The sequence below is a fragment of the Charadrius vociferus genome, unplaced genomic scaffold (genome assembly GCF_000708025.1).
Source record: "Charadrius vociferus isolate BGI_N301 unplaced genomic scaffold, ASM70802v2 scaffold173, whole genome shotgun sequence".
Lineage (NCBI taxonomy): Eukaryota > Metazoa > Chordata > Aves > Charadriiformes > Charadriidae > Charadrius > Charadrius vociferus.
This window is the reverse complement of record NW_009648369.1, coordinates 1,400,766-1,424,273: the sequence shown is the minus strand read 5'-3', so window position 1 is coordinate 1,424,273 and position 23,508 is coordinate 1,400,766. Positions and strand designations below refer to the sequence as shown.

Sequence of the window (23,508 nt, the reverse complement as noted above, 5' to 3'; positions counted from 1 at the left end):
TTTAAAAGTGTCAGGAAATCAAGAAACAATGTTCATTTGATGGCATTGCAAGCGTGTGTCCGTATAACTGTATTTATTTTACAACACAGTAGTGGGAACCAAGTTCTGTTCTCAGGTAAACTGACACATTGGTTAGAAACAGTAAACATTTACTGTCACCTAAAAGGGCTTTGCATCAGTTCATCGCTACTAGTTACTGCACAGTCGTAACTGAGTTAAAGCAAGCTCTGATTGTAGATAAATAGCTAGCACCTGATGTAGTATGGACAGCATCCTCACGGAAAAATTTATTTCAGGACAATTTAGTCCTTGAAACTATTTTTTGCTGTAAGACACAATTTCAATCAGAGTTTTTTTCCAAATCACACTAATTAGAAAAGTCATTTAACCATCATTAACAAGCTACATATTTCTAGAATTCGTTACGAGAGATGTTGTTTCAAAATATATTTTATATTTGTTATCGAGTTTAATAAAATTTAAATAGCAACTAGATATGATAGTTCATTAAAATGTAAAATGGTCAAATACTCTATTTTCATTTTACAGAGTCATGCTTTTAATTACGTTGTTGCTATTTAGTACCAGAGAAACATCTTATTTTCTAGGTCAATGTTTCACTTTTGCGTTATGATTAAAACAGTTTGACATTTTGAATAAAAATATACTAATTCATTGTATTAATTAAAAATAATAACCTAGAGAAATGCTTCCAAACTAACCTAAAGACGTCAGCATGGTGAGACGTGACAGTTGTGCCATATTGTCACAATTAATGACATTTTATTAAGCAATGTAAAAATGTACAAACAAATGAAAAAAGAAAATTAAGAGCAGTTTTCCTTTTTAAAACACTGTATATGAAATCTTCAGTCCACAGGAAGGGTCACACATACATGAGAAGACAAAACTGACTTTTGAAATATTGACATTTCCTGTGAAATGTAAAGGGCAGCTTTTGCCCAGGTAGATATTTGTTCTTTTTAAATACATGTTGGCCTTCTGCTGCCAGAGTGGGGAGAGGGCAAGTACGCGAGAGGTGAAATCCCGAAGCCTTTGAAGTTTACACATAGATTTTTAATGAGTTTGTTCCCAGGGTTGTTCATTTGTACATATAAACTGCTAATACCATATAGTTAATTAAAAGTACTGCAATTTTCATAAATATGTATATGATATATGAAAATTAATGGTCTAGAGAAATGAGAAATAATAAACGAAATTATAATAATTATCTCTCCTGAAACCAGTTCAGACACACAGCTCACACTAGTTAGAGACACCAGGTTCTAGTCTGTGTCATAGGGCAAAATATCATTGAAGACAAAGTAAATAATCACCGTTTTGTTCCTGAAGAATGGAAGATAAAAATCAAAAAGACAATTGACAATAAGCAGTAGCTATTCCATTTCCAGTTCTGTATGTTCCTTTTTGGAGACCTCATCACTGAATTTAAGGCTGCAAGAAAGCATCTGCCCTTCGAGAGGACCTCAAAGGCAGCCCTCTTCTCCAAATTAGTAGTAAGCCCTGTTTTAGTGTGTCACAGAGAAGTAAAATAGCTTATGGATGGACATTATTTCCATTTTAAATTTGGCATCCTAGTTTATATTCTAGTTTAAGCCCAAGAAACAAATTGATAGGAATACTAGTGTGACTTTCACTACGTCCAGGGTACCAAAGAAAAGTTTCTACATCAACTACATATGCACATTTCTGATTTTCATTGTGAGACAGACAAATCAATTCCCATCAAGAATCTTCTATCTAAATTTGATCCCGTTATTTTCCATTTACCTAAAGCTGCAGCATGTCTCATCTCCAGATCTGCACGGTTTCTTTCTTTCAAAGATACCTGTCAGCCCTTGACGTGCCTTACTTTTCGCTGTCTTTAATGCTCAGATTCAAAACTGGAAACAGTTAATCTTTTTCTCTGTGTATGACTTTTCAGAACAGTGCAAGTGGCTTTATGGACCCCCTGTCATACTGCAAACTACAGTTGGGGAGCTATTGGTTTAGATATTTTGGTCATTAGCAAGAGAAGCTGCTGGTATCTTAAATTAAAATAGATCTTTGATTTCCCGCTAAGACCTCTAGAAAAGAAATTTACTTCAATTCTTTGGTAAAACTTTACAACTTCGTCTTCCCGGTGCAAGCTGGAGCCCTGGTGAGGCTGTCATTTGAACTGAAGCTGTATTGCAGCCTCTTTTGTTCTCTCCTCGCCTTAGATGCCTGCTGGCTTGCAGGAGCGAGCGGGATGACTTGTGGTGACAGCTGTAAAGTTGCGGATGGGAGCAGAGAGAGGAAAAAAGCCCTTGTTCCGTTAGGAGGGGGTTTATATCTCTCTGTTTCCATAACTACACAGAAGGAGAAAAACATGCTTCTTTCATGCTTGTCTAGATTCAAAATTGCCTGTTGTCATCCTTTCATAGGTTCAGCACCTTTGCGGGTTGGTCTTAGTAGCATTTTCGGATTATGAAATGGTTGTGAAATTTGTATATTGCCTTCACAGTCGAAATTTTGACTTAATCACCGTGTTTTCTGAGGTGTCCCTTTGTTTTCATTTGTATTTGAAATGTTTTAGCCAGGTCTTATCAACCATCTTCATTATGTGAAAGCCATTCAGCTCTCAAAATAGTCTTTATAAGCTTGCTTACTTCTTAGAGAGCCCATGAATTTTAATACTCATTAAATAAATCTTTGTCCTTTAATCTCAACAGACTTCTTAAAAGTGTCTCTTTTTTTTATTATTCTGAGTTTGGTAAGGCAGCTACTTAAACACATTCTGATAACTTGATCCTATATGAATATAAACAACATTTGAAGTTAAATGGTTTCTTACATTACTGGCCAATCACAGTCACAGCTCATACTCTCTTGCCGAACTGTACAAACTCACTGTTCATGCAACATGGATAGTAGGAAGTGACTTTGTGAGGATTTACACAAAAATACTTAATATTAACAACAATACCCTCCAAAAAGTTTGTTTAAAAATCAATACTTAAAAACCAAGGTTTATTCTATTAAGGGGAAACATGAATTAGGCAGAAGTAAGAAGGACGTTTCACGAAAGATTTCCTAAACAGCTACAACACTGGTAAAATATTAAAACTTTACAGTGCTTATAAAAGAAGGAAAAGAATCAATTATAAAGTCTTTCACATCTTTACGACAGGTATAATCTAGAGATTTGAAAATGTTACAAGTAGGGAGAATGTTCAAAGAAAATCTGACACAAATTATGGCTTTTTTAACATACGATACTGTGTTCCTAAAGCTAAAATCCACGCAGAAGTTAGAGGGCTGTTGCTCTGAGACCTAGCTGCCTCCCCAGCCACTCATTCCGGCTCCTTCCACCCACCTTCCTCTGCTACCACTGCCACTCTTCTGCCTTCAGATGTCTCTGCAATCATGCCCCAGCTCATGAGGCACAAAACATAGCTTATCATTTTTTCCAAACCTGTTGTCACTTATGATTATGAAGAAAGTTAATGGCCTTGTATTTATTATTATTATTTCTTCTGTGAGTGCAGCCACCAACACGTGCTGCAGTTGTAGAACAGAGAACCAGTTGATGAAGAAGAGTCGCTGGGTTGCAGAATACCCTGAGGGAGGTCCTAGAGTTGACTGGCAGTGTTTTCATCCTTTTACTTTACGTTGTTTGTTTACACTTGTCTCTTCTGATAGTGTGACGAATGACTACTTCTCATTGAGTAGACACAGGCTGTATCAGAAGAACAGTTCGCTATCATATGAGATGTCCACTGGACCAAGAGATGCTGTCCACATGCATTTAACCCAGTGCGTAACATATGCCCAGTACTAAGCCATCCACTGGGTGTCTAGGCCTACATACTTAGATTTAGTACTTTATTATTTGTACATACTTAGATTTAGTACTTTATTAATTTTAATTTTAGAAGATGTATAGTACCTCCTGAAAGGGTGAGATTTCAGTGCCAAAGATTTCAGTTGGTTTTATTTGCTTTCATTAGACATCGTATACTGCCGTATATGAATGTTAGAAAATAGGTGTGTTACCGCTGGTCAGTAAAGATGGATTCATTTCAAAGAATTGTGTTGATTACACTTACATACATTTCAAGAAAAAATTAAGTCCTGCCCCTGTTGAAACTGGGCAGCACTGCCTTTGTTTAAAATGGGCAGAGGAACCCCCACACACTTCTTGCTAATTAATGTATGTTGAGTGCTTTGAAGTCTTTGATTGTCAGGTGTTACACCTTACAGTTGTATTTATTCTTTTTTCACTATAATACGTACAATTTGTCCTGGATGCATCACTGATTTATTTTCAGAAACCTGTCTTGTCTTATTTTCTTATTTTGGAAAGCAAGGGGTTGGTTTGCCAGCTGTAGGTATGCACACGTCTGTGACTGATTGCCGTTAATACACAATTCACTGCTTTTGTTCTTACACCACCAAAACTGGTCAGCGTTCGACTATTGCTGACATGTCAGGGAGCCTGTTGATTACACTATCGGTTTCACAGATGGGTGCTTCTTGTTCAAAGCCTTCAAAACTAGGAAACGTTTAGCTAATGCCTTGCACTACATAAAGAGATCAAAAAGGTCTAAAAGCTATCTGCTAGTCTTCTGCTACAAGCAATTAGGATAATACTGAATCTATCCTAGATCACGTAGTAATAAATATTTTAGCCTTCCCTTAAGTGTGTATTGATATTCAGGAGTGCCTGCTGGTAAATAAAACAATCAGAACTAAATTTCTCTTTGAATCTGGGCTATTCTGCCTTTCCAGCGCTCACAGATTTTTTTTTCCCTTCTCTTCGTGCCTGTCTCTTTCTCTCTCATTTTGTCTCCAGAGAAAATTATTGTCTGCCTGGAAATCAAGTTACAGTGCTAACTGAAATAGTGGCATGTTATATATGGAACAGGGGGCCAGGCTAGCAATTTGCTGGGATCCCCTGGGGTTTGTTTGCCTTGGCCAATACAGAACAGGCGGCAGCCAACTTTATATTTAATCAGGGGTGAATCCTGAAAAAAAGAAAAAAAAAACAAAAAAAAACCCAACCCACAACAGATCCTGATATAGGAAACTGCATCTTTATCTCAACATCTCAGTGGGTATTTTTGTGCTGGATACTTTGGTCTTGCTCCTTGTCCTTCCATGGATCACAGCCTCTGTTGGAAAATAAAATAGATCAGATGATTGTCTCTGTAATTTTTCTCATTCTTTCTGTGCATCCATATATGTAATGTAAATGCAGTTCATTTTCAAAGCCAGTCACATACACTCACTGTGCATTTGTAACCCTGTATGATTATAAATTAGCAGGCATGGATACCATAGAAGACTTTACCTTACAAATCAAAGCAGCAAAGGCATTCTAGCCCCCAAATTCCCCTTTTTATTATTTTTATGCATAACTGATACCAAAATCTCTCCAAAGTTGCCTTTAAAGTAGATTTTCTAGAAATTAGGGGTGTAGTTCATCCCTGAACATAGACAGAAAATACATTGAAATAGTTCTACAGCCTAGTATAGGCAAATACCAACTCTGTAAAATGTGAAGGCATCCTTGAGGTACCTCCTAATGTCACTTCTAGTGATGATAATAGCCTGAAAATTGGCTTCAAAACATGATATAGTGACTTCCCTGAGATTTTAATATAGAGAGGCTCCATTTACACACATAGAGTTGTAGTTGTCTTCCTCAAGTGAGTAATCACCACAGCTGACTTTGTTGACCATTTCTCGTCATCATAAGGTGAGAGGAATTAGTCTGTGAGAAATGAAAAGTTATTTAGCACTATGGGGCATCTCATTGCCAACAATCCTTTGAGTAGAGTTATCACATACCGCCACATATGTGTTGTTCAGTATGGGATTTAAGAATATTTTCCCACTCTCCAGCATCTGTTACTGTTTTCTTTAGCAGCACAGGTGTATAACAGTGTCAACAAGTCTAAGATCTAGACAGGTTGGTCTGCACTACAAAGTCCTGCTGCCATAGCTGTATCAGCTCGGCGTATGACAACTTCACACCTTGCATTTCACATTGCTGTGCTGACAAAACCCCGCAGAAGATGACTCTCGTTGCCTTTTGTTCAGAGGTTGGTGTCGCTGTGTCAGCAGAGGTACCTCTCCGTCAGCATATGCTCCATCTTCCCTCTGGAGTGTAGCTGGGTAGCAGAGACTCCTCAGGGCACGTCCTCGCTGAGCCCGTGCTTTGGGGCTGTGGTGCTCCTGTAGTCAGTATTGAGCTTTTCTCAGTTCATTTTATCTGGCTTAAGGGCTTATGAAAGCAAAACATTCAGGAGATGGCCACAACCAGTCAAGCATTTTCAGATGCCTTTGGAGCAGTCTGGTGTCCTGTGGAAACTATATAATCAACACAGATTGGGAGAGGAGGGCTGGACACACCAGTATCATACAGCAGTGTTTTGCACCTCCATCCCGAGCTGTTAGCAGCCTTGGCATTTCGCCGGACAGAGCGAGAGGGTTTCATCATTTGTCTGCCTGCCCCATCTCACCAATAAAGGATCCTCATATAGACGAGTCCCAGCTTTGTTACACCTCCTATTCCTGCTCTTGATGAAGTTGAACTAGAATTGAGATCCAAAAGGAAAAAGTGAAAGTAGTTATCTGGAAGAGATTAATTCTCACCTTCTGTGCAAAAAAAAAAAAAAAAAGAGCGTCTGGTCTCAACTAATTATCTAATCTCCCCTGGTGATCCCTGCGGAGAGATACCCGTGGCAGTGCATCCTACCTGGCTGAGCACGCAGAAGGGGCTGGGTTGTGCATGAGACATGTTTCTGTCTCCATTTGACTGCAGAGGCAGTCCAGGAAACCAGACATATAATTTTTAGGGTCCAGGAAGGAAAGTGAAGATCACAGGGTAGTGTCTGAGACACCCTCATCTGTTAATCATCCCCACAAGGCTTTGCTCATTCCCCGGTTTCTCTTGTTACTATTTCCTTTCAGGCCAAAAGAGAATAAGGGACCTATTTCTTGTCCTCAGTCCCAAGGAGGAAGCTGTTCTCCAGAGGTTTGTGCTTGTCTTCACACCACATGGAAGCTGCCATAGCTGATGGAGTATTTGTCAACTGGGAAATAACTAACCCCCTGCCTCGTAATCATGGGAGACCCTCAGGGATGATGTTCAGTGGTAGTTGGTCTGCAGTGTCAGGATGCCCCAGGGGAGTGCAGAACAGCCTCAGCCACTGCAGCGCCAAGTGTGTCTGCATAACTTCGTCAGACTGGCCTAATGAGGCAACCAGGCATTTAGTTGTTAATCTCTTTATGCAGCTGCTTCAAGCCGCATATCAACAGCGGAGGGCAGATGGAGTAGTTTATTGTGGCACTCTCCAGGCTTTGGGGTTCCCTGGGTCTGTGGCCGTTGCGGTGAGGAGAAAGAGAGACTTGTCAAAATTGGCATAAAACCATGAGTTCTTATGGGGTTCAGTAGGACAGGTTCACCATGGTACACGCTTTTCTGCCACTAATAACTCCTGTTTGACTGCTAGGTCTTTCACTTCATAATTTAATTTCTTGTAGCTACCGCTGTCTATCAAAATGAGAAAATGTGGGCAGTGCTGGCACTTAATGGTTAAAATGTTTGTTTTACATAACTGGAGCATAACCTTGGGAATTAATCTCCCTAGTTATTAAGGCAAGAAAGTAATTGGATTTTCCTTCTAGTAACTTTTCTTGGCTTTCCCACATTTTCTGTCCCAATCATGAAAGCATGAGGCTGTTTGGGCAAGCACTGGTCTCTTGCATGTTCTTCACAAGATAATTAGTGATGTTTCATCAATTACCCTTTGCAGTTTCATAATAGGTTAGTTTTTCCAAGCAAATTTTAAAACACGCCGTTTGTGAAAACTGTTCTTCCATATTTCACAGCTCATTATATTTTAGCTCTTGCTGACCCCTTTTAAATCCTTATCTACTAGAATTTAAGTAAAGAGTTCTTCATTAAAAGCAGAAAGAAACCTGAGAGCTTCCATTGTGCCACAGGAATGTGCATTAGAGAGGAACTTTGACTGGGTATCCAGTCTCCACTGTGCTTGAAATACAGAATAAATAAACTTGGGGAATAAGTTCCTTGTTCATTTTTTATTTCTGATCATAAGTAATTTAAAAAAAAGATTCACTATATGATTTTGGTTCCCTTTACTTCATCTACAAAATTACACCATTGTTCTTGGTCCTACATTTGATCCAAGGCTTATGGGCTCTTCAGTTTAATTTGTAATTTGCCCATTAATTAAGAGGGAGAAAATGTAGTGTGATGGGTGGAGCTGGGGACCAGGAATCAAAGCTTCTGGCTCTGTTCCTGACCTGAGGAAAGTCACTTACACCTCTGGCCCATATTGTCTCTGGGACTCTCGATATAATTATGTTTAAATGCCCCCAGGCAATGATATGAAGGCTGATAATGTCAAGATAGAAAGTGCTTCCTCTCGCAAGCTCCATAGAGATGTTCAGTTGCAGGTTTCAGGTCAAGTCCCCTTTAGGTTCAACCGCTACATGGCTCATGTAATTATGGAAGAACATGGGGGTGTCTATCGTGGGCTTCTTTATGAAGAAAGTGTTAAACCAGTCTTTGACCGAGAATGATTTAGCATCAGTAATGATGAAGCAAACAGAAAGGACTGGCTTGGTTTCTGCAATCCCAATGCATGTGGGCACCTGGGGCAGGAAGGAAAATCCCTTGCACTATGGATGCAAGAGCATTTGCCGCGATTCACTGAGGAGAGGGAACATCAGTGCCCACCCTGCTGAAACCTTGCACCTTAGCTGTCCTTGCACTTCATTTTTACCTGGATCTCTTTAAAAAAAAAAAATAAATGAGAAAAAAAAGCAAACAAAGAGCAAACCCTCTGTAAGAACAAAGAAAATGGAGGAATAATAACCACTAGGAAATTCCCAGCACATCCCTTTCTGAAGGTTTCAGGAAATTCCGCTTGTTGGAGGAAATGCTGAAAATTAGGAGGAGCCCAGAAGAGGGACTAGCAGGAGACAGCTGAGATCATTTTTCACTGCCAGGACTGCACTGTGTTGTCTCTCCTTTTACAACTCATCGGCAGGCATTATTACCTGGTGAAAAAATTTGTTTTGCAACTCATCCTGAGTCCTCATAAATCATTAATGCCTGGCTAAGCACAGTGTGAGCATTACAAATACTCTGAGAATGAGGGCCCGTTCTGATATAACCTTGTGTCCAATACTAATGCCTGCTAGTTATTTAGTAATACAAAGGGGCCTCAGCGAGGAAGATCGATGAATCAATGCAGTCTCCTGACTTCCTTCTCCTCTCCACCTGCCTCTTCTCTTTCTAGTTCAGAAACTGAGCTACAAAAAATACAGGACTGTTCGCAGTCATCTCTCTGTGGAGGGCACTGTAACAAGTAAGAGGGACAAAGAGGGAATTATGGCCTCCGGGTGGCTATAGGAAAAAGAGGAGCTTCGGTTTCTGATTAGGGCTTGTTCTGATTTCTGCTTTTTTATCAGCCAAATTGCACCACTGCTCCAGACCGGTGTTTTCTGGTTTGCATCCCTTAATGAATGCATGCAGTATAAAGCACAATGAAGTGTGTAAAGAGCATAGATAGAGGCTATGCCCAGGAACTACAGGACTGGATGTAATTAAAGGGTGCTCAGTAAAGTCCAAGTAATCAGCCCATTACCTGGGGGAGCCATTTGGGGACTTGGATTCTCAAACCAGCTCTTACGATATTGGAGATAGCACAGAGAGCATCACCGCAGTGGCTGAACTTTGTGTCTTGTTATTCGGCAATCTCAGCCATAATCATGAGTTCATGGATGGTGTCTACTATCCTGCTTATCCTGAGCCCACCTTCCAAAACCCCCAGCCCTTTCAGAGTGTAACGACACTCTGTTTCCTCTCCTCTCCTGGAGCACAGGACCTTTAAAGGTCCCTTCCAATCCAAACTATTCTATGATCCATCTATGCTATTCATACAATTTTGTTCTTTGAACACTGAGAATAATCGATCATGAGCTTTAAAAGGAGGAAATGGAATGAGATGGGATGGAGATTGACCCCTTGTGTAAGTATGATCTTAAGCTTGTATGACTTAATCTTGGTCGGAGCCCTTGTCTTGAAAGGCTTCTGCAAGGAAGATTGCAAAGGGCTCCCCCCAGATGCTAGAGAAAAGGATCTTGAATAGGAACTTAAGAAAAGTGCACATGGGGATGGAGGACAGTAGTTGAACAAATTTGAAAAGGGGAATGACAGAAAACAAAAGTGAAATTAAGTAAGTAGGGGATAAAAGAATATCAGAAAGTTCAGAGGAAAAAGTAGCTGTCTTTAAGGCATGAAATGATAGAAAATGGGTCAGGAGGAAAATGTGGTTGCTGTAAGTGAAAGTGGGAAAACGGACCAAAACAGAAAAAAACACAGTTGTTCCTATGTGAAAAGGGACAGAGGAATACTTCCTCTACAGTCGCCTCCAAAAATATGCAACTAAGAAAGCAGCTGGTGCTGTTCCTGTGAAACCAGAGGCCTTAATCCCTTTGACCCAAAATCAGGTAGAACATCCCTTGTGTCCAAAGCATCCTTGGTCTTTAACTGAGGCCTGAAGCATTCATGATCAAGTCAGACTTTAGGCACCACACCGCCAGCAAAAGCCTGAAACTTTCCTGCAGAAGAATGAACACTGGGATTCCATTTTAAGTTTTGCTCAAAATGTATCATTGTACTTTAGCTCAGATGAATTTGTTAAAAATAGTCCCTGCTATAGCACCCACAGGACAGAGTGGTTTATTTTCCCCTATTATAGATCTGACACAAGCCTGCTGTTATTTCTGTGCCCTCTCTAATGATCTGCTTGCTCTCTGGAGAGCACTGACCCATTTCAGCACAGAATAATTAGCCTTTCAGACACTACTGTGTTTCCATTAAATAGACATAAATGTGCAAGGTGACATTTATTTACTTAGGCCTGAAAAATGTGAACCACAGATGTTGGGGCTTGGGAGAACTTCAGTTTCTTTTCATGCAACAGTTGTATATTTGCACGCTTTCGTGTTGTTTAACTGCTAGTGCTTCACTGAAATGATTCCTGTTGAGTTTTGTTGGGGAAGCAGGAGAACACAAAGATTATTTGGGCCTTCATTGCACCGTAACGGCCTTTGGTGATGCTTTGGCAGCCCAGTGCCCAGGCCCGACAGTGGCGTTAAATGCAGTTATAGTTACACACTCCTCAGGTCCTTTTTACTTTGTGTAACGAGGGGCTCCATGTAAAGAACTGTTGTTGATTTACAGATCTGTCTGAAGAGGAATGTGTTCGGCGTGTTACACTGAGAAAATGAGAACCTTGACCTATTGCAAACATAAAATAAAACCAAAATCCTTTAGTATTTAAAACTGGCTCTTTTATCATCTTGATCACTGGCTTCTGAACTGCCAGACTATTACCCAGGTGAAAAGTATATTATTCATCTTGATAGCCACTTTGGTCTGCAAAGTTGGAGGGAAGTCTTACCCGTAAAAGTCCAGCCAGCATATAAAACATGTAGGTTGCTTAGTAGTTCACATCCACACATGAAGACATGGCATGCTATTATTTCATTCTGTTAGTACCAACAGGCTTTATAAAAGGAGGCATCACGCAAGGTAGGTGCTTTATTGCAGGATGGAAACACTTTCATAGGTTATTTTAATCATTATGATTCTTTCATGATGTGTGAAAGTTGATTGTTGCTGTAAATGAAGCCATTGAAGGCTAAAAAATAAAAATGCTGTGATGGTAAAAATCCTTGGAGTGCAAAAAATGGGAATTGCTATAAAAGGCAGTAATTTATACTCTGCGTGAGATTATTTTTTATCATAAGGATGCTTTTAAGCTAATTCTGAAACATATACAATTGTAGTCTGTATAGCTGAGGTATACTGCAAGATGCATTGATAATTTGGCTAAGTTCTTATGCACTGTAATTTATATATTATTTAGAAGTACTGTTTTATTCTGTTGACTGAGAGGCTTAACACATTTTTACTATGTTAAGGATAAGTTATTTTTGCAGGTTTTGTGGTTTTATTATTTTGACCCATATCCAGTTCATATTGCATCATAATGCCATATTTTTACTAATATTATTCTAGTACGTTCAAAACTTATTTGCATTTGGATAGAAATTCATTAGCTCTTGATTTTTATTATAACAAATTATTTTAACTTTTCTGTGATAATGCATTCTCTGTGTTTCTGATTTGCTAATGCTGAAATATTTTGTTTTCATTTTTAACCCTTCCAAATTTAGGATCGTTTTTGCTTTTTTTCTGTATATATATATATTTCAGTTGTTTAGACCTACTGGTTCCTGCTTTTTCTTTTTTTAGTATGTTTTGTTCGTAACTTCTGACTGTCTGTGTTGAGCCAATCTTACCGACAAAAATATCAGTTGTTTCCTGTTTCTCTACTTCTTTACAAAAAAAAAATGAAAAGTAAAAAGTAAAAATAAAAAACTCTTAATGGGAACCCTGGCACTGTCTGTCTTCTCTGTTCTGCAGAAATGTTGAAGGAGTTGAACCAGCAACGCAGAGCGAAAGAGTTTACAGACCTGAAAATTATTGTTGAAGGCAAAGAGTTTGAAGTCCACCAAAATGTTCTAGCTTCCTGCAGCTTGTATTTCAAGGACCTGATTAAAAGGTTTGCCTTCCTTCCAGCTGTGATCTGCTCTGTTCTTTTGTAGGGCGCATTTGTGTCGCTTTTTTTTCCTCCCCTCTCTTGCAGGTTTATGAAGATTGAATCTCCTGTCACAGAGCCAGTAGCCATTCTTTCCACCTCCTCTGAATGTATTTCCAAACTGAGACTCAGACCCATTTGTTACACATCTGACTCTTATAGTGTAATTATTTCTGATCAGTAGAGGCCGGTTTTGGCCGAAGAAAGTGTTCCACCACTGAGAGATCTAAGATTTAAACTCAACTGCTAATGGTGATTCAGACCACAACTAAAAACTATTGCTGTCGATGTGTTCAAGGGACTCTCTCACATACGACAAAAGTCTGTCCTTCAGGCTACAATAAGCCATCAGCGTTCTGGTGAACGATGCTCAGACGTCATGCTAATAAAGCATTTTGAGTATCGTAATCCCTTCACCCTGGAATCTTTGTTACATGCTTTTGTGTGGCTTTTATGGGCAAAGGGATTGCTACGTTTGTGATTTGGGGACTTCTAAAAGAAGAAAAGACAAATGATTAATTTCTCTAGAAAAGATTGGAAATAAGACAATTTTCTGGTCAAAATATAGCTCAGTCTGCACGTTAGACTAAGGGTAGTTTTTTCCTACAAACACTCTAGCTCAGGGTAGGTACACTATGTACATTTTCTAAACATCATGTCTCCGCCTTCACATTTTCCCCCCTCTGTTTCTAGCTGATTGATTCTAAACAGTGCATGATAATCTTTTTTTTCCATTACATTGATTTTTCAATTTGTATGCTTCATATACTCGCATAGGAATAAATTGGTACTCTCGTATTATTAGTAAGTTAGAGTAGCAAGTAGGGAGGAAAAAAACCATGAGGATAACTTTCATTTTTCTCTCAATCATCAGCAAATTAATGCAGCTGCTGATTTTGCCTTGCAGTATTTTCCTGAGCAGACTGAGCCTGGACTGTGCTAAAAAATGGGATTAAAGAACATTTTGCTTGCTTCAAATCCTGTATTTAAATTTTGCCAACTAACACAATAGTGACTGTATTTTATTTCAGGATGGCATATTGGCTGGTATCTCCTTTCAGTGTATTATGTCCTTTTGCACAAAGCTGGTTTTATAATTATGGATATATATTACATTTCTATGATATAACTGTGCTGACTGCCTTATCAATTATTCATAAAAAATATGTTGGCCTAGGAAGCATGTCTTTTCCCCTCTGTAAATCTAATGATTGCTAGCTGTAGCTATGCCAGATCTCTCCTGTCCTTTCTCTTCTGTCTGCTCATTATCATTTAATTGTTAAGGCTACAGTATATGCTTTTTACGAAAATCTTAGAATCAACTTACAGAAATCCAATAACTGACTGGCCAAAGACTGTCATTTGGATTTTGCTGTGAAGACATCTGTTTGTGTGCAGAAGTCACCAGGCAGCATCTATTTCTAGAAGCACACTGAGGAATGTTGCTGCTTTATTATTTAGTTATCAAATTGAGATATGCTTTAGATTGAACACTGCTCTGATATGAACTCATTTAAAACAACAACAACAAAAAAAACCTTTTAAAATGCTCTGAAAAGACACAATGAAAGCAAAACCCTAGATTTGAGCACTTACCGTCTTTCAGCTGCTCATAAGGCTCACATGCATTACAAGAAAAAAATAGTGAAAGATTTAGCCCATTTGCCAACCTCACCACTTTTTGCCTTCTTTCACATCATCATCAGCAATAAATATTCCAGAGGTCGATTTGCGTCCACAGTCAGGTCTCTCCATCCCAGTTGTCTTCCATATATAACCTCAGTAGCACACATGTAACCTTGATGAAGGCTAATGGAGTTGCACAGGTGTATCCAATGCAAAAATACCTTTATTACTGATGATGATGCTTGAGTAGGGAAAAATCCAGCTTGATGTCTGGTTGAGTTTGCAAAACTGTCAGGTGAGAAAAATAAATATTCACCTGTAAACTGAGCAAATGTGTCTTTGTGAGACAATAAAATCAGGGCTATGGGGTGGAATTTCTAAAGACTTGCTTTTTAGAGGATATTTGCAGTGGAAAGCCTAGTCCTTTTAGAAGTCAATGAAAGTCAAGGACTCAAGTTGCAAGAGACTCACTATTTTGTAGGATCATGCCCTTAATAATACAAAATCATTATAGTTCACAGAGTGTGTATGTTTATTAATGCAACACATCTAGAATCCTCTCCTGTTAGAATCTTCTTTGAGATAGTATTTTAAGCTTTATGTGATTTTTATCTTTGTAATATTATAGAAATCAAAGCAAGAAATGGCAGTTTTTCTTGAAGAATAAAGGAGATCTCTTTATGTTAAGTATAATATAAAGGCCATTTCAATCAGTGCACGCTAGGGTTAAACTCTAATGCCATTCCAGCCGAAGGCACTGATGGGTCACTAGAATTGTCAATGAGAAGATGATCTATTCATGAAGGTGCTATGTGCATCCGTATAAACATGCAGAAAAAGAATATCTTTCAGAGTATTTACTTTGTCTGTTCTTTGCCACAGGCTAGTTATCGTTAACCTCATGTTCTGCCATTGATTCCACTGTATGTTGGAGCTGGTATCTGATGGTAGAATAGCAAGTAGTGTCTCAAAAGAATAAAAGCAAGATGTTCAAAACCAAATAAGATCAATTACCCCCTCCTCAAAAAAAAACAGAATACAGACAAAAAGCATAATAGAACTAGAGTTATTGCCCGTCTTGAGGAGCTATTTGATGAGAATTAGTCATAGCAGAGAAAAAAAATGTTGTTTTTATTGCACTGTAGTGAAAAGATGATAACCAGGTTTGTTTGACTCAAACAACTCTAAAGTTATTTATTATTTATGAAACAAATTTGGTAATAAGAGCACACTTTGAGACATCCTTAGTTTCTCAGAAAATGGTTAATCTTGCAATGTGCTGATCATTCTGGTTCTTGTCCAGAAAAGTTCCTGTTCCATGCGAATTATCTTCTAAATACATGAGCATAGCCCTTTTGAGGTTGGGTTAGTCCAGTCCTGGTCCAGAGCTCAGCACTGTACTGAGCACTGTGCTGTTAGAAACAGGTTAACCAGTGCTGGTCAGGAGCTGCACAGCACTTGAGCCTAAGCCAGAACTCAGTGTTCATCTCTCTCCCAACCAGAGAACCATGAAACTCACTCTTAGTCCTTTTGAGTGAAAAGGGCTGAAATCTGGAAATCCGAAAAGGATTAGCGGTGCCCAGTGATAGGACAAGAGGTAATGGGCACAAACTTGAACATAGGAAGTTCCATCTTAACATGAGGAGGAACTTCTTTACTTTGAGGGTAGTGGAGCACTGGCACAGGCTGCCCAGAGAGGTGGTGGAGTCTCCCACTCTGGAGACATTCAAAACCTGCCTGGACGTCATCCTGTGCAACCTGCTGTAGATGACCCTGCTCTGGCGGGGGGGTGGGACTAGATGATCTCCAGAGGTCCCTTCCAACCCTGACCATTCTGTGATTCTGTGATTAGGTGTGTTAGGAACAGCAGGTGTGAAATGTTGCTGACATCTGTTCCACTTCACTGTGCCCATGAAGGGAGGAAAGTGAGGTGCAGGGGAGGGATGGGGATGTGTGAATATGGGTGAATGCCCAAGGCTCGTCCCACGGTAGGACATACTGCAATAACCTCAGAGGCTGTGGGGGTATCGCTAACAACCTCAGGAACAATATTATATATGATATTAAATATATTGGGGGACTGCTAGGTTCTCTTCATAAAATCCTCTTTAAAGTGTATTCTTTTTTGGGTGAATATTTGAGCCTGCTTTATGACAGGTATGGGGTTGAGTACTTGCCCTTACTGTTTATTCCTTCAGGTATAGAGCATAGAGAGGAGTTGATATACATTATCTGCAGTTAGGGAAATGATGTGCTTCGTCAGCTTCATCAAACTATGACAAGATTACTGCAGTATGGGACTTCGCGAGAAAATGGATGATAAATAGCAGCTAGAATAGGGATCTGTCCCCAGAATACCATCCCATGTATTTTGAGTGCACTGCCAACCACAGTTGCTTCCAGTCTGCCTGACTTTGGCCTCTCATTCGCACCTATATTTTACGTACTTAAGAAATCAGCCTTCCCAAAGCAAGGGCCTAATTTATGGTACAGGCAATGGAGACAAGCAACTTGAAGGCTTCCAGAAGGAGCCTTTTCTCCTAATTCAGGTACCTATGTGCAGGCAGGTCGGAGATCCTTCTGGAGCAATGAGAGGTGCTTGTCTCTTGCTGTTAGTCAACCAACATTTAGGTCCAAGGTTGATATCAGAGGCAAGTTTAATCTAACCTCGCTTTCTAGACTACTTCTCTAGTCTTGCAGAGAGGGAGAAAGACGTCTCCAGGAGACAAGTGCTCTGACCATAAAATAGGTGTCTAAGATATGAGGTGAAGGAGGAGGCCATCCATTTTTACTGTTAAAGAGAGGGATGAGGTGACTTTCTTAGACTATATACTTATGAGGGGTGTTACAGTGCTTTCTTCAGGGGTCCAGCCTAAGCTGGTCATCTAGGCTTCCTCTGCTGTTGTGAGGGAAAACGGGAATATTCGTAAGGTGATTCATCCCACCTTATGAAAAATAGCATGAATTGCCTTCTGTAAGTGCTCATTTTTCATTGCTCACAGAGAAAGGCTGGTCACCCAGCTCTGATTAGACACCTGAATTGTAGTTTACTAAAAGTACATGAATGATTCCTTCCTGGAACTTGTGTTTGTCTAAAAGTCACACACATATATAAGTACACAGAAAGAAATAAGTAGATCAGGATCCATCAAAACTCCCGTATCTAAAATGCCCCTCTCTCTAAGCACAGATTTTGTTATTTAAACCAATCTTGTAGCTACAGCTCCTTTGTTTAGGGGAGGAGAAAAATGAGCTCTGTGTCTGGTGGAAATGGTGGAAGATGTGTGTGTTCTGGAAGGAAGGAAGGAATGGAAAATCCCATGAAGAGGCATCATTATTTTCCATTTGCATTTGGGATAGACAAATACAGCTGCTGGATAAATGGAATGTCTGATATTTCCGTAACAAAGAGAGTTTCACCGGAACATTTTAATTTGCTGCTTTCTTCTTCTTAATCCAACCCAAAGTGCTGGAATGTCTACCAAATATGACATTAATCATAGGAAGCACTTGACATAAAAGTCTCATCTTGGCCAGAATGCTGGCTTTTATAAGCAGACTTTAGTTTTATTTCTCTGTGGTCAGTTACTAAAGATAGACAGATCCTGTCCTACAAGCTTTATCTTTTCAAGATTCGATATTAATAATGCTTCCTAATCTTGAAGCCATCCTGGTGGCCTAATTCCACTAGCACAGAGCGGTAAGTCACCTACAGAAAGAGGTTCGGTCACAAGAAGCAAGGATTTTTGATGCAGTGTAATCTGGTGTGTTGGGAGCTATGTTCATCCTTCTTTTCCTAAGGAGCAGAGCCAGTGAGTTCATGGCCAAATTGCTTTTCCACGATACCCTGCCTCTTTTTGCAAGTGTTCAGATTTCTTCTTCTTTATTTGTTTTCAAAAATAAGGTTGTATATACTCTCTTAGGGCTTGAAGGCAGGGCAGGGAGAAGTAAAGTGTTTCGGGTGAGAGGATCAAATTCCTTTTGCTTTACACCTACACTGAAGACAGAGATGTCATTCTGCATTTTACACCATTGTGTGGAAAGACGGCATTTGGATGCAAGACAGAGAAACCTGCCGCTATCCATCTGAAACAGTCTGACAAAACTGCAAAAGCATTTAGGTGTCTGGAAAACAGACTGTCTGGTTTGTGTTTACGTTGTAAAAAGCCCAAAATGAGAAATAGCAGATGAAAGAAAAATCTACTCTTAGTGACCCCTTCGTGTTTTCCTGCTTATTAAGAACCTTGCTTTTAACTCCAGGAGACGAGCAGGCAACATTTCTACATCTGCATGCTTCAGCTCCACTGTAGAGCAGAGTGAATGTGGAAACAAATTATAACGTTTCTTTGAAAACAGAGAAATAGGGAGTTAAAAATACGATGTTTGTTTCTGGTGCCAGGAGAGCTATATTGTGCCTAGACAGACAGCGCCAGTGGTTTCTGTTAAACCATTTAAAGGAGCCTGTGAGAACGAGAGGTTGAATGGGAGCGTAAAATATTCTTCACCCTTTACTGCCAGGGTGCAGGTATAAATTATGCTATGGATGACATTTTTCTCTTAAACGAGGGACCGCTAACTGCTATGCATTGGGCGCAAACTCCTGGCACGGGAAACGGTGTTCTGCTTTGGGTGGCCCCTTTCTGTGAGCACGCTGCGCTTGCTCTGGACATGGTTTAGTGATGGTTTTGGCAGTGTTAGGTTGATGGTTGGACTCGATGATCTTAAAGATCCCTTCCAACCTAGATGATTCTATGATTCTACGCTCTGCCTGGCCGAGCCCCGCACTCCTGCCCGCCTGGCGGAGCTGCCTGCTGGGCTTCAAATCCTGCAGCTGCCAGACCTTGGAAAACATGTTTTCATCAAGCAAAAATTTAAAAAAAAAAAAAAATCTACATAAATGAACTACAGCTTACAAATATCAGTGGTGTTGCTGGGCTGCCAAGCTAAGGAACTGCCACAAACCCCGTAGCAGGAGTCACAGCCGGGCTGTTTCCAGCCTTGTAAGCGTGGCCGTGGATTAGGGGGGTGAGTGGCTTGGGCTGGACACTGGCTCTGAAATGAGGGAGAGATCATTGTGCCCTGCTATGAAGAGAAACTGGCATGGAGAAAGGCTCCTTTGCAAGCCGCAAGGTGCAGCACAGAAATGAAGCTTCTGCCTGGTAATGGCTGCAGCTTGCAGAGGCTCCCAAGCAGAATGACTTAACCTCCCGCTCCCCTCCTTCATTGACAGCATCTCTATTTACTGTAGTTTTGGCTTCTCACTCACATAATTTCTAGACACAACTACAAATCCTGCGAATCTTATCCAAGGAATGACAGACTAATCACCTCTCTTGCTCTGGCTAGACCCATCTGCAAGCCATGCAGCTGTCATACAACCACTCATAAGATGCCGGTGCGAGTGACCTCCCTATATGTACTTACATCTCACAGCCCTGTCTAGGCTTGACTGTGTTGAAATTTAGAGGTGAAAGGGAACAGTTATTTAACGAGTTGCAGTTCAAGCTAAATGGATCAAAGACAACGAAAAAAAATCTTCCACGGCATAGGAACTGGAGCCGTGTTCTTGAAAGCTGTCATTTTTGGGCCACTTCCAAAAGCCAGTCTTGCCCTAAAACGAGGGTAATCAAATCTCCGACTCCAGCGTGCTCGCAGGTAGCTCCAGGGATCAGCAGTTCACTTCCTTTCATTTAAATCATCAAGGATTAGCCACTTCTGGATTGGGATAATGAATTTTAATTAATATGACGAGGTTATGATCATATCAGATAACGACCCCCCCATTTTTTGCTTGCGTAGCACTAAGCTTCGGTGACTGAAATACTCCAAGCAGTTCTGCAGGGTGGTGTGGGAAGGGATTGATGGGGTGAGGAGAGCTACCTGCCCTTTCCCGCATATGCTGTGGCCATAGGTGATGCAATATATTACCTTTCAGCGATGGCCAAAGCACAGGCTGGCTTTGCGTATACTGTAGAAAAGCACTAGCAACACCCTGTAGCTGAGTGAGAAAGAACCAGTGCCCGACAGAATTAATTCTAATTACTGAAATGCTGATTGGGATCTTTGGGCACTACCATAATCATAGTAGTAGTAATAAATAATAATTGTGGTTATCATTATTTTATTATTGTTTTCCCTGTAGACATTGCAATGATGAGAAAGCCTTGGATAGACTTACTTAGATAATTACTTGTATAAATTTCACCACATTCCTGAGAAACAGATTTATTAGCTGCATAATGCCAGCTCTCTGCTAAGCTGGTTTTTGATGGTGTAATAAATATCATTAAAACAAATCAGATAGGAGTTGGTTAAGGGGGTGAGCTTTAAGTATGATGAGAATAAATTTTTTATTCTGTCATTTCATTTTTAATCTTCCTTTGCATATAATCCACCAAAACCTGCTTGCATCTTCTGTTTACCTTTAACAAGTAGTTGCTCTCACCCCAGGCTATTTTGCCACATATTTGCTGAATTAGGCTGCCAGAAATATTTGCAAGCAAGTTAGATCCCGCACTGTTAATAAGTTGGCCCAGTTTTTTTTTTTACTTCTCCTCTAGCACCTTGTGAGATTCAGTTTATTCTCAGTCCTTAGCAAAAGTCTAGGTCATGAAATGCTGTTCTTCCAAGGGCACTCGCTATTCACTTCTTCATTCACTTGCTAGTCCTTTAAGCCAGCATCTTCAAACTCGTCATCTTCTTTCTTAAATCTCAGCAGGGAGGCAGATTTGTGCCTCCAACTGTGATCTCCAACACTATAGTGTTACAGGCTGCCGCTGGTCCTGCGCCTTTAGAAACAGTCTTGACCGAGCAATTAGATTGTGTTCCATCAGTGAATAGCATTAAGGGTATATAGGAGACGTGGCTCTTTTGTTTGTTTTATTTTATTCTGGCCATGTTCTCCGTGAACAAAAGCATTTGCTGTTAATCCCGTTGCTCGTCTTGGTTTGTAATGATCATTTCTGTGATGGTGAATTAGCAGGAGCTGCTAGTGCATGCCTGAGCTCACAGCCATTAATTTTCCTGATTTTCCTGATAGAGCAGGTGCAAACTGGCAGCGTTTGACCCTAATAAGTTACACTAGTCTTGCCAAATTTTGTTTGCCTGGAACAAGAAACATTATTTGTATCAACATCCTGGTAAAAAGTGAGCAAATGGATTTGTTGGTCAGGTAAATTTTCATGACAAATTTGCAAGCCTGTGTTTAAACAATGTAATTTATTTAATCTTGTGATTTTACTAGTTCTTTATCGTAGTCATACAATACCACCATTACAATATATGTTTTCTTCTCTCATGAGACAGATGGATAGTGGCTGAGGCTCAAAGATAATATTTATCTACAAGATAGTATAACGAAGGCAGAGATTTGCAAGTTAATACATTTTGAGCTGATAAAATAATTCCAAAGGAGAAGCAATGCTAGGGTGTAATTTATTTTTTTAAAAATCCTATTTAATAGAACATTCAGTGCCTTATGACATACATATTGCAATGATGTTGCTCTATAAATGTCCCTTACTGTCATCATTTACATGATAGATTACCTTGCAGCTGCATAAAGTTGAATAACTCAGTAAATAACCTGTTACCACAGTAGGCACATGCATCTTGGTGCCTGTGTCGTGGAAATGTATGTTGGTATGTTTGGGCATCTATGCTTTTATATCTCATGAGCATGTAATTATGATAAATCAAGCTCTTCAGTGTGAAATACGACTTTCCATGTAGAGTGCCGTGTCTGTTCTGTTCATAGCTGAAGGTTGGCCATAATATAATGAAATTTGTTGCTTCTCTCAAGATAAATAGACATGTGGGTTTTGAACCATTAATAACTCTGAAGATGATGAAAAGTCAAATAGTGGACAGTTAAGATGCAGCAACATTGTACTCTCTTCTTTGCTTGGAGTTTCAATGCCTTTAAGGATTATGTTCCACAGTAAACAAGATGTTCAGTCTAAATTGTGTAGACTTGAACAGGAGTTTTTAATGAGCACATAGCTAACAGACTCTTAAGACTCATGAGACGCTGCCTATCCCAGTCTGCAGTCCTTTCTTTGGTACTCTAACTAATTTGACAGAGATAAAAAGAAGTAGCTTCCCTTCATTTAAGTGCTTCATCTTACATAAAAATCTTGGATTTCCTGTTTTCTGGAGACCAAAACACTGTCCAGAAAACAAAGCAACTTCATTTGATTTTTTTTTTTTTTTCTGTCTATCTTGTAGTAAATATTTTGCTCTAGTGGAATGGGAACACAATTAATGTAGGGTAAACATTTACATTCCTAACCGTGAAAGCAAGCCAGCACGATCAGCATGTCGAGCTGATGGGGCAGATCCTGAGGAAGCGTGGGGTGAAGAGGCCAGCAGGCAGCTGGCCGGTGGGACAGGCTGTTGCTTTGGTCCGTGCAGGGAGGGACCAGCCCCAAAATATGGGCTTCGGATGCCTCGGGCCAGGGTGGAGCTGGAGCTCCCGCCTGCATGCCAGCAGTTCCGTAGCCTCCTGATAGCTCAAACATGTGCTTTTAGTGGAGGATGTTCAAATTCCTGCCATGTATGAGGTTCTAAGAAATAGATAGTCAAAGACACCAAATATTTTTGTATTACACTACCAGAATCAGTCTGTTTCCTATTTCTTAAAAATAAATTCTGAGTGTAATATGAACAAAATTGAGGCTAGCTCTTTGCCATTGTCTGCTGTTGGGAGAAGCGGGTTCACAAGCAGAAGTGATGGACCTTGGAGAGGCAGAAAGAAAAAGACACACACCACGTCCCACATGCCTAGGGAAAACACACAAATGATAATTCTGAACGTCTCTTTATTTTAAAAAGATAATCATTTATTTCAGTGCCCTTTTGGAGCGTAAAGCTTAAATATATGTCATACCTTTGAGTCTACGGCACAGTGAGTCATATGGCTTTGAATGTAAATAGGTGTCACAAACTCTGTCAGTCCTCCTGTTCCCAGCCAGGCAGCCTGGGAGGAAGCTGAACCAACTGTTCCTAGGCAGTAATGTACATTTACATAAAATGTTTCACATTTTTCGTGTTTATTCCGTGCAGATGGCTCCATTTTGAACATCCAGAATTTGTTTTGACTTTCTGACTATAGCTTGTAAACAGAGAGTTGGCTGTCATCTGTACCGGGTATAGGTAGCTTTTCATATTTGATATAAAATTGAGTGAG

The 23,508-nt window shown here is 39.9% G+C and overlaps 1 protein-coding gene across 1 annotated transcript in view; it reads left to right on the top strand.

Moving 5' to 3' along the window:
- Nucleotides 1-12,522: 12,522 nt before the first annotated feature.
- The window catches only part of KLHL29 (kelch-like family member 29), a 71,972-nt gene continuing 60,986 nt past the window's right edge, over nucleotides 12,523-23,508 (top strand). The window contains exon 1 of the mRNA XM_009885309.1: nucleotides 12,523-12,659. Within this exon, the coding sequence (XP_009883611.1) occupies nucleotides 12,523-12,659 (137 nt within the window). The remainder of the gene's footprint in view (nucleotides 12,660-23,508) is intronic.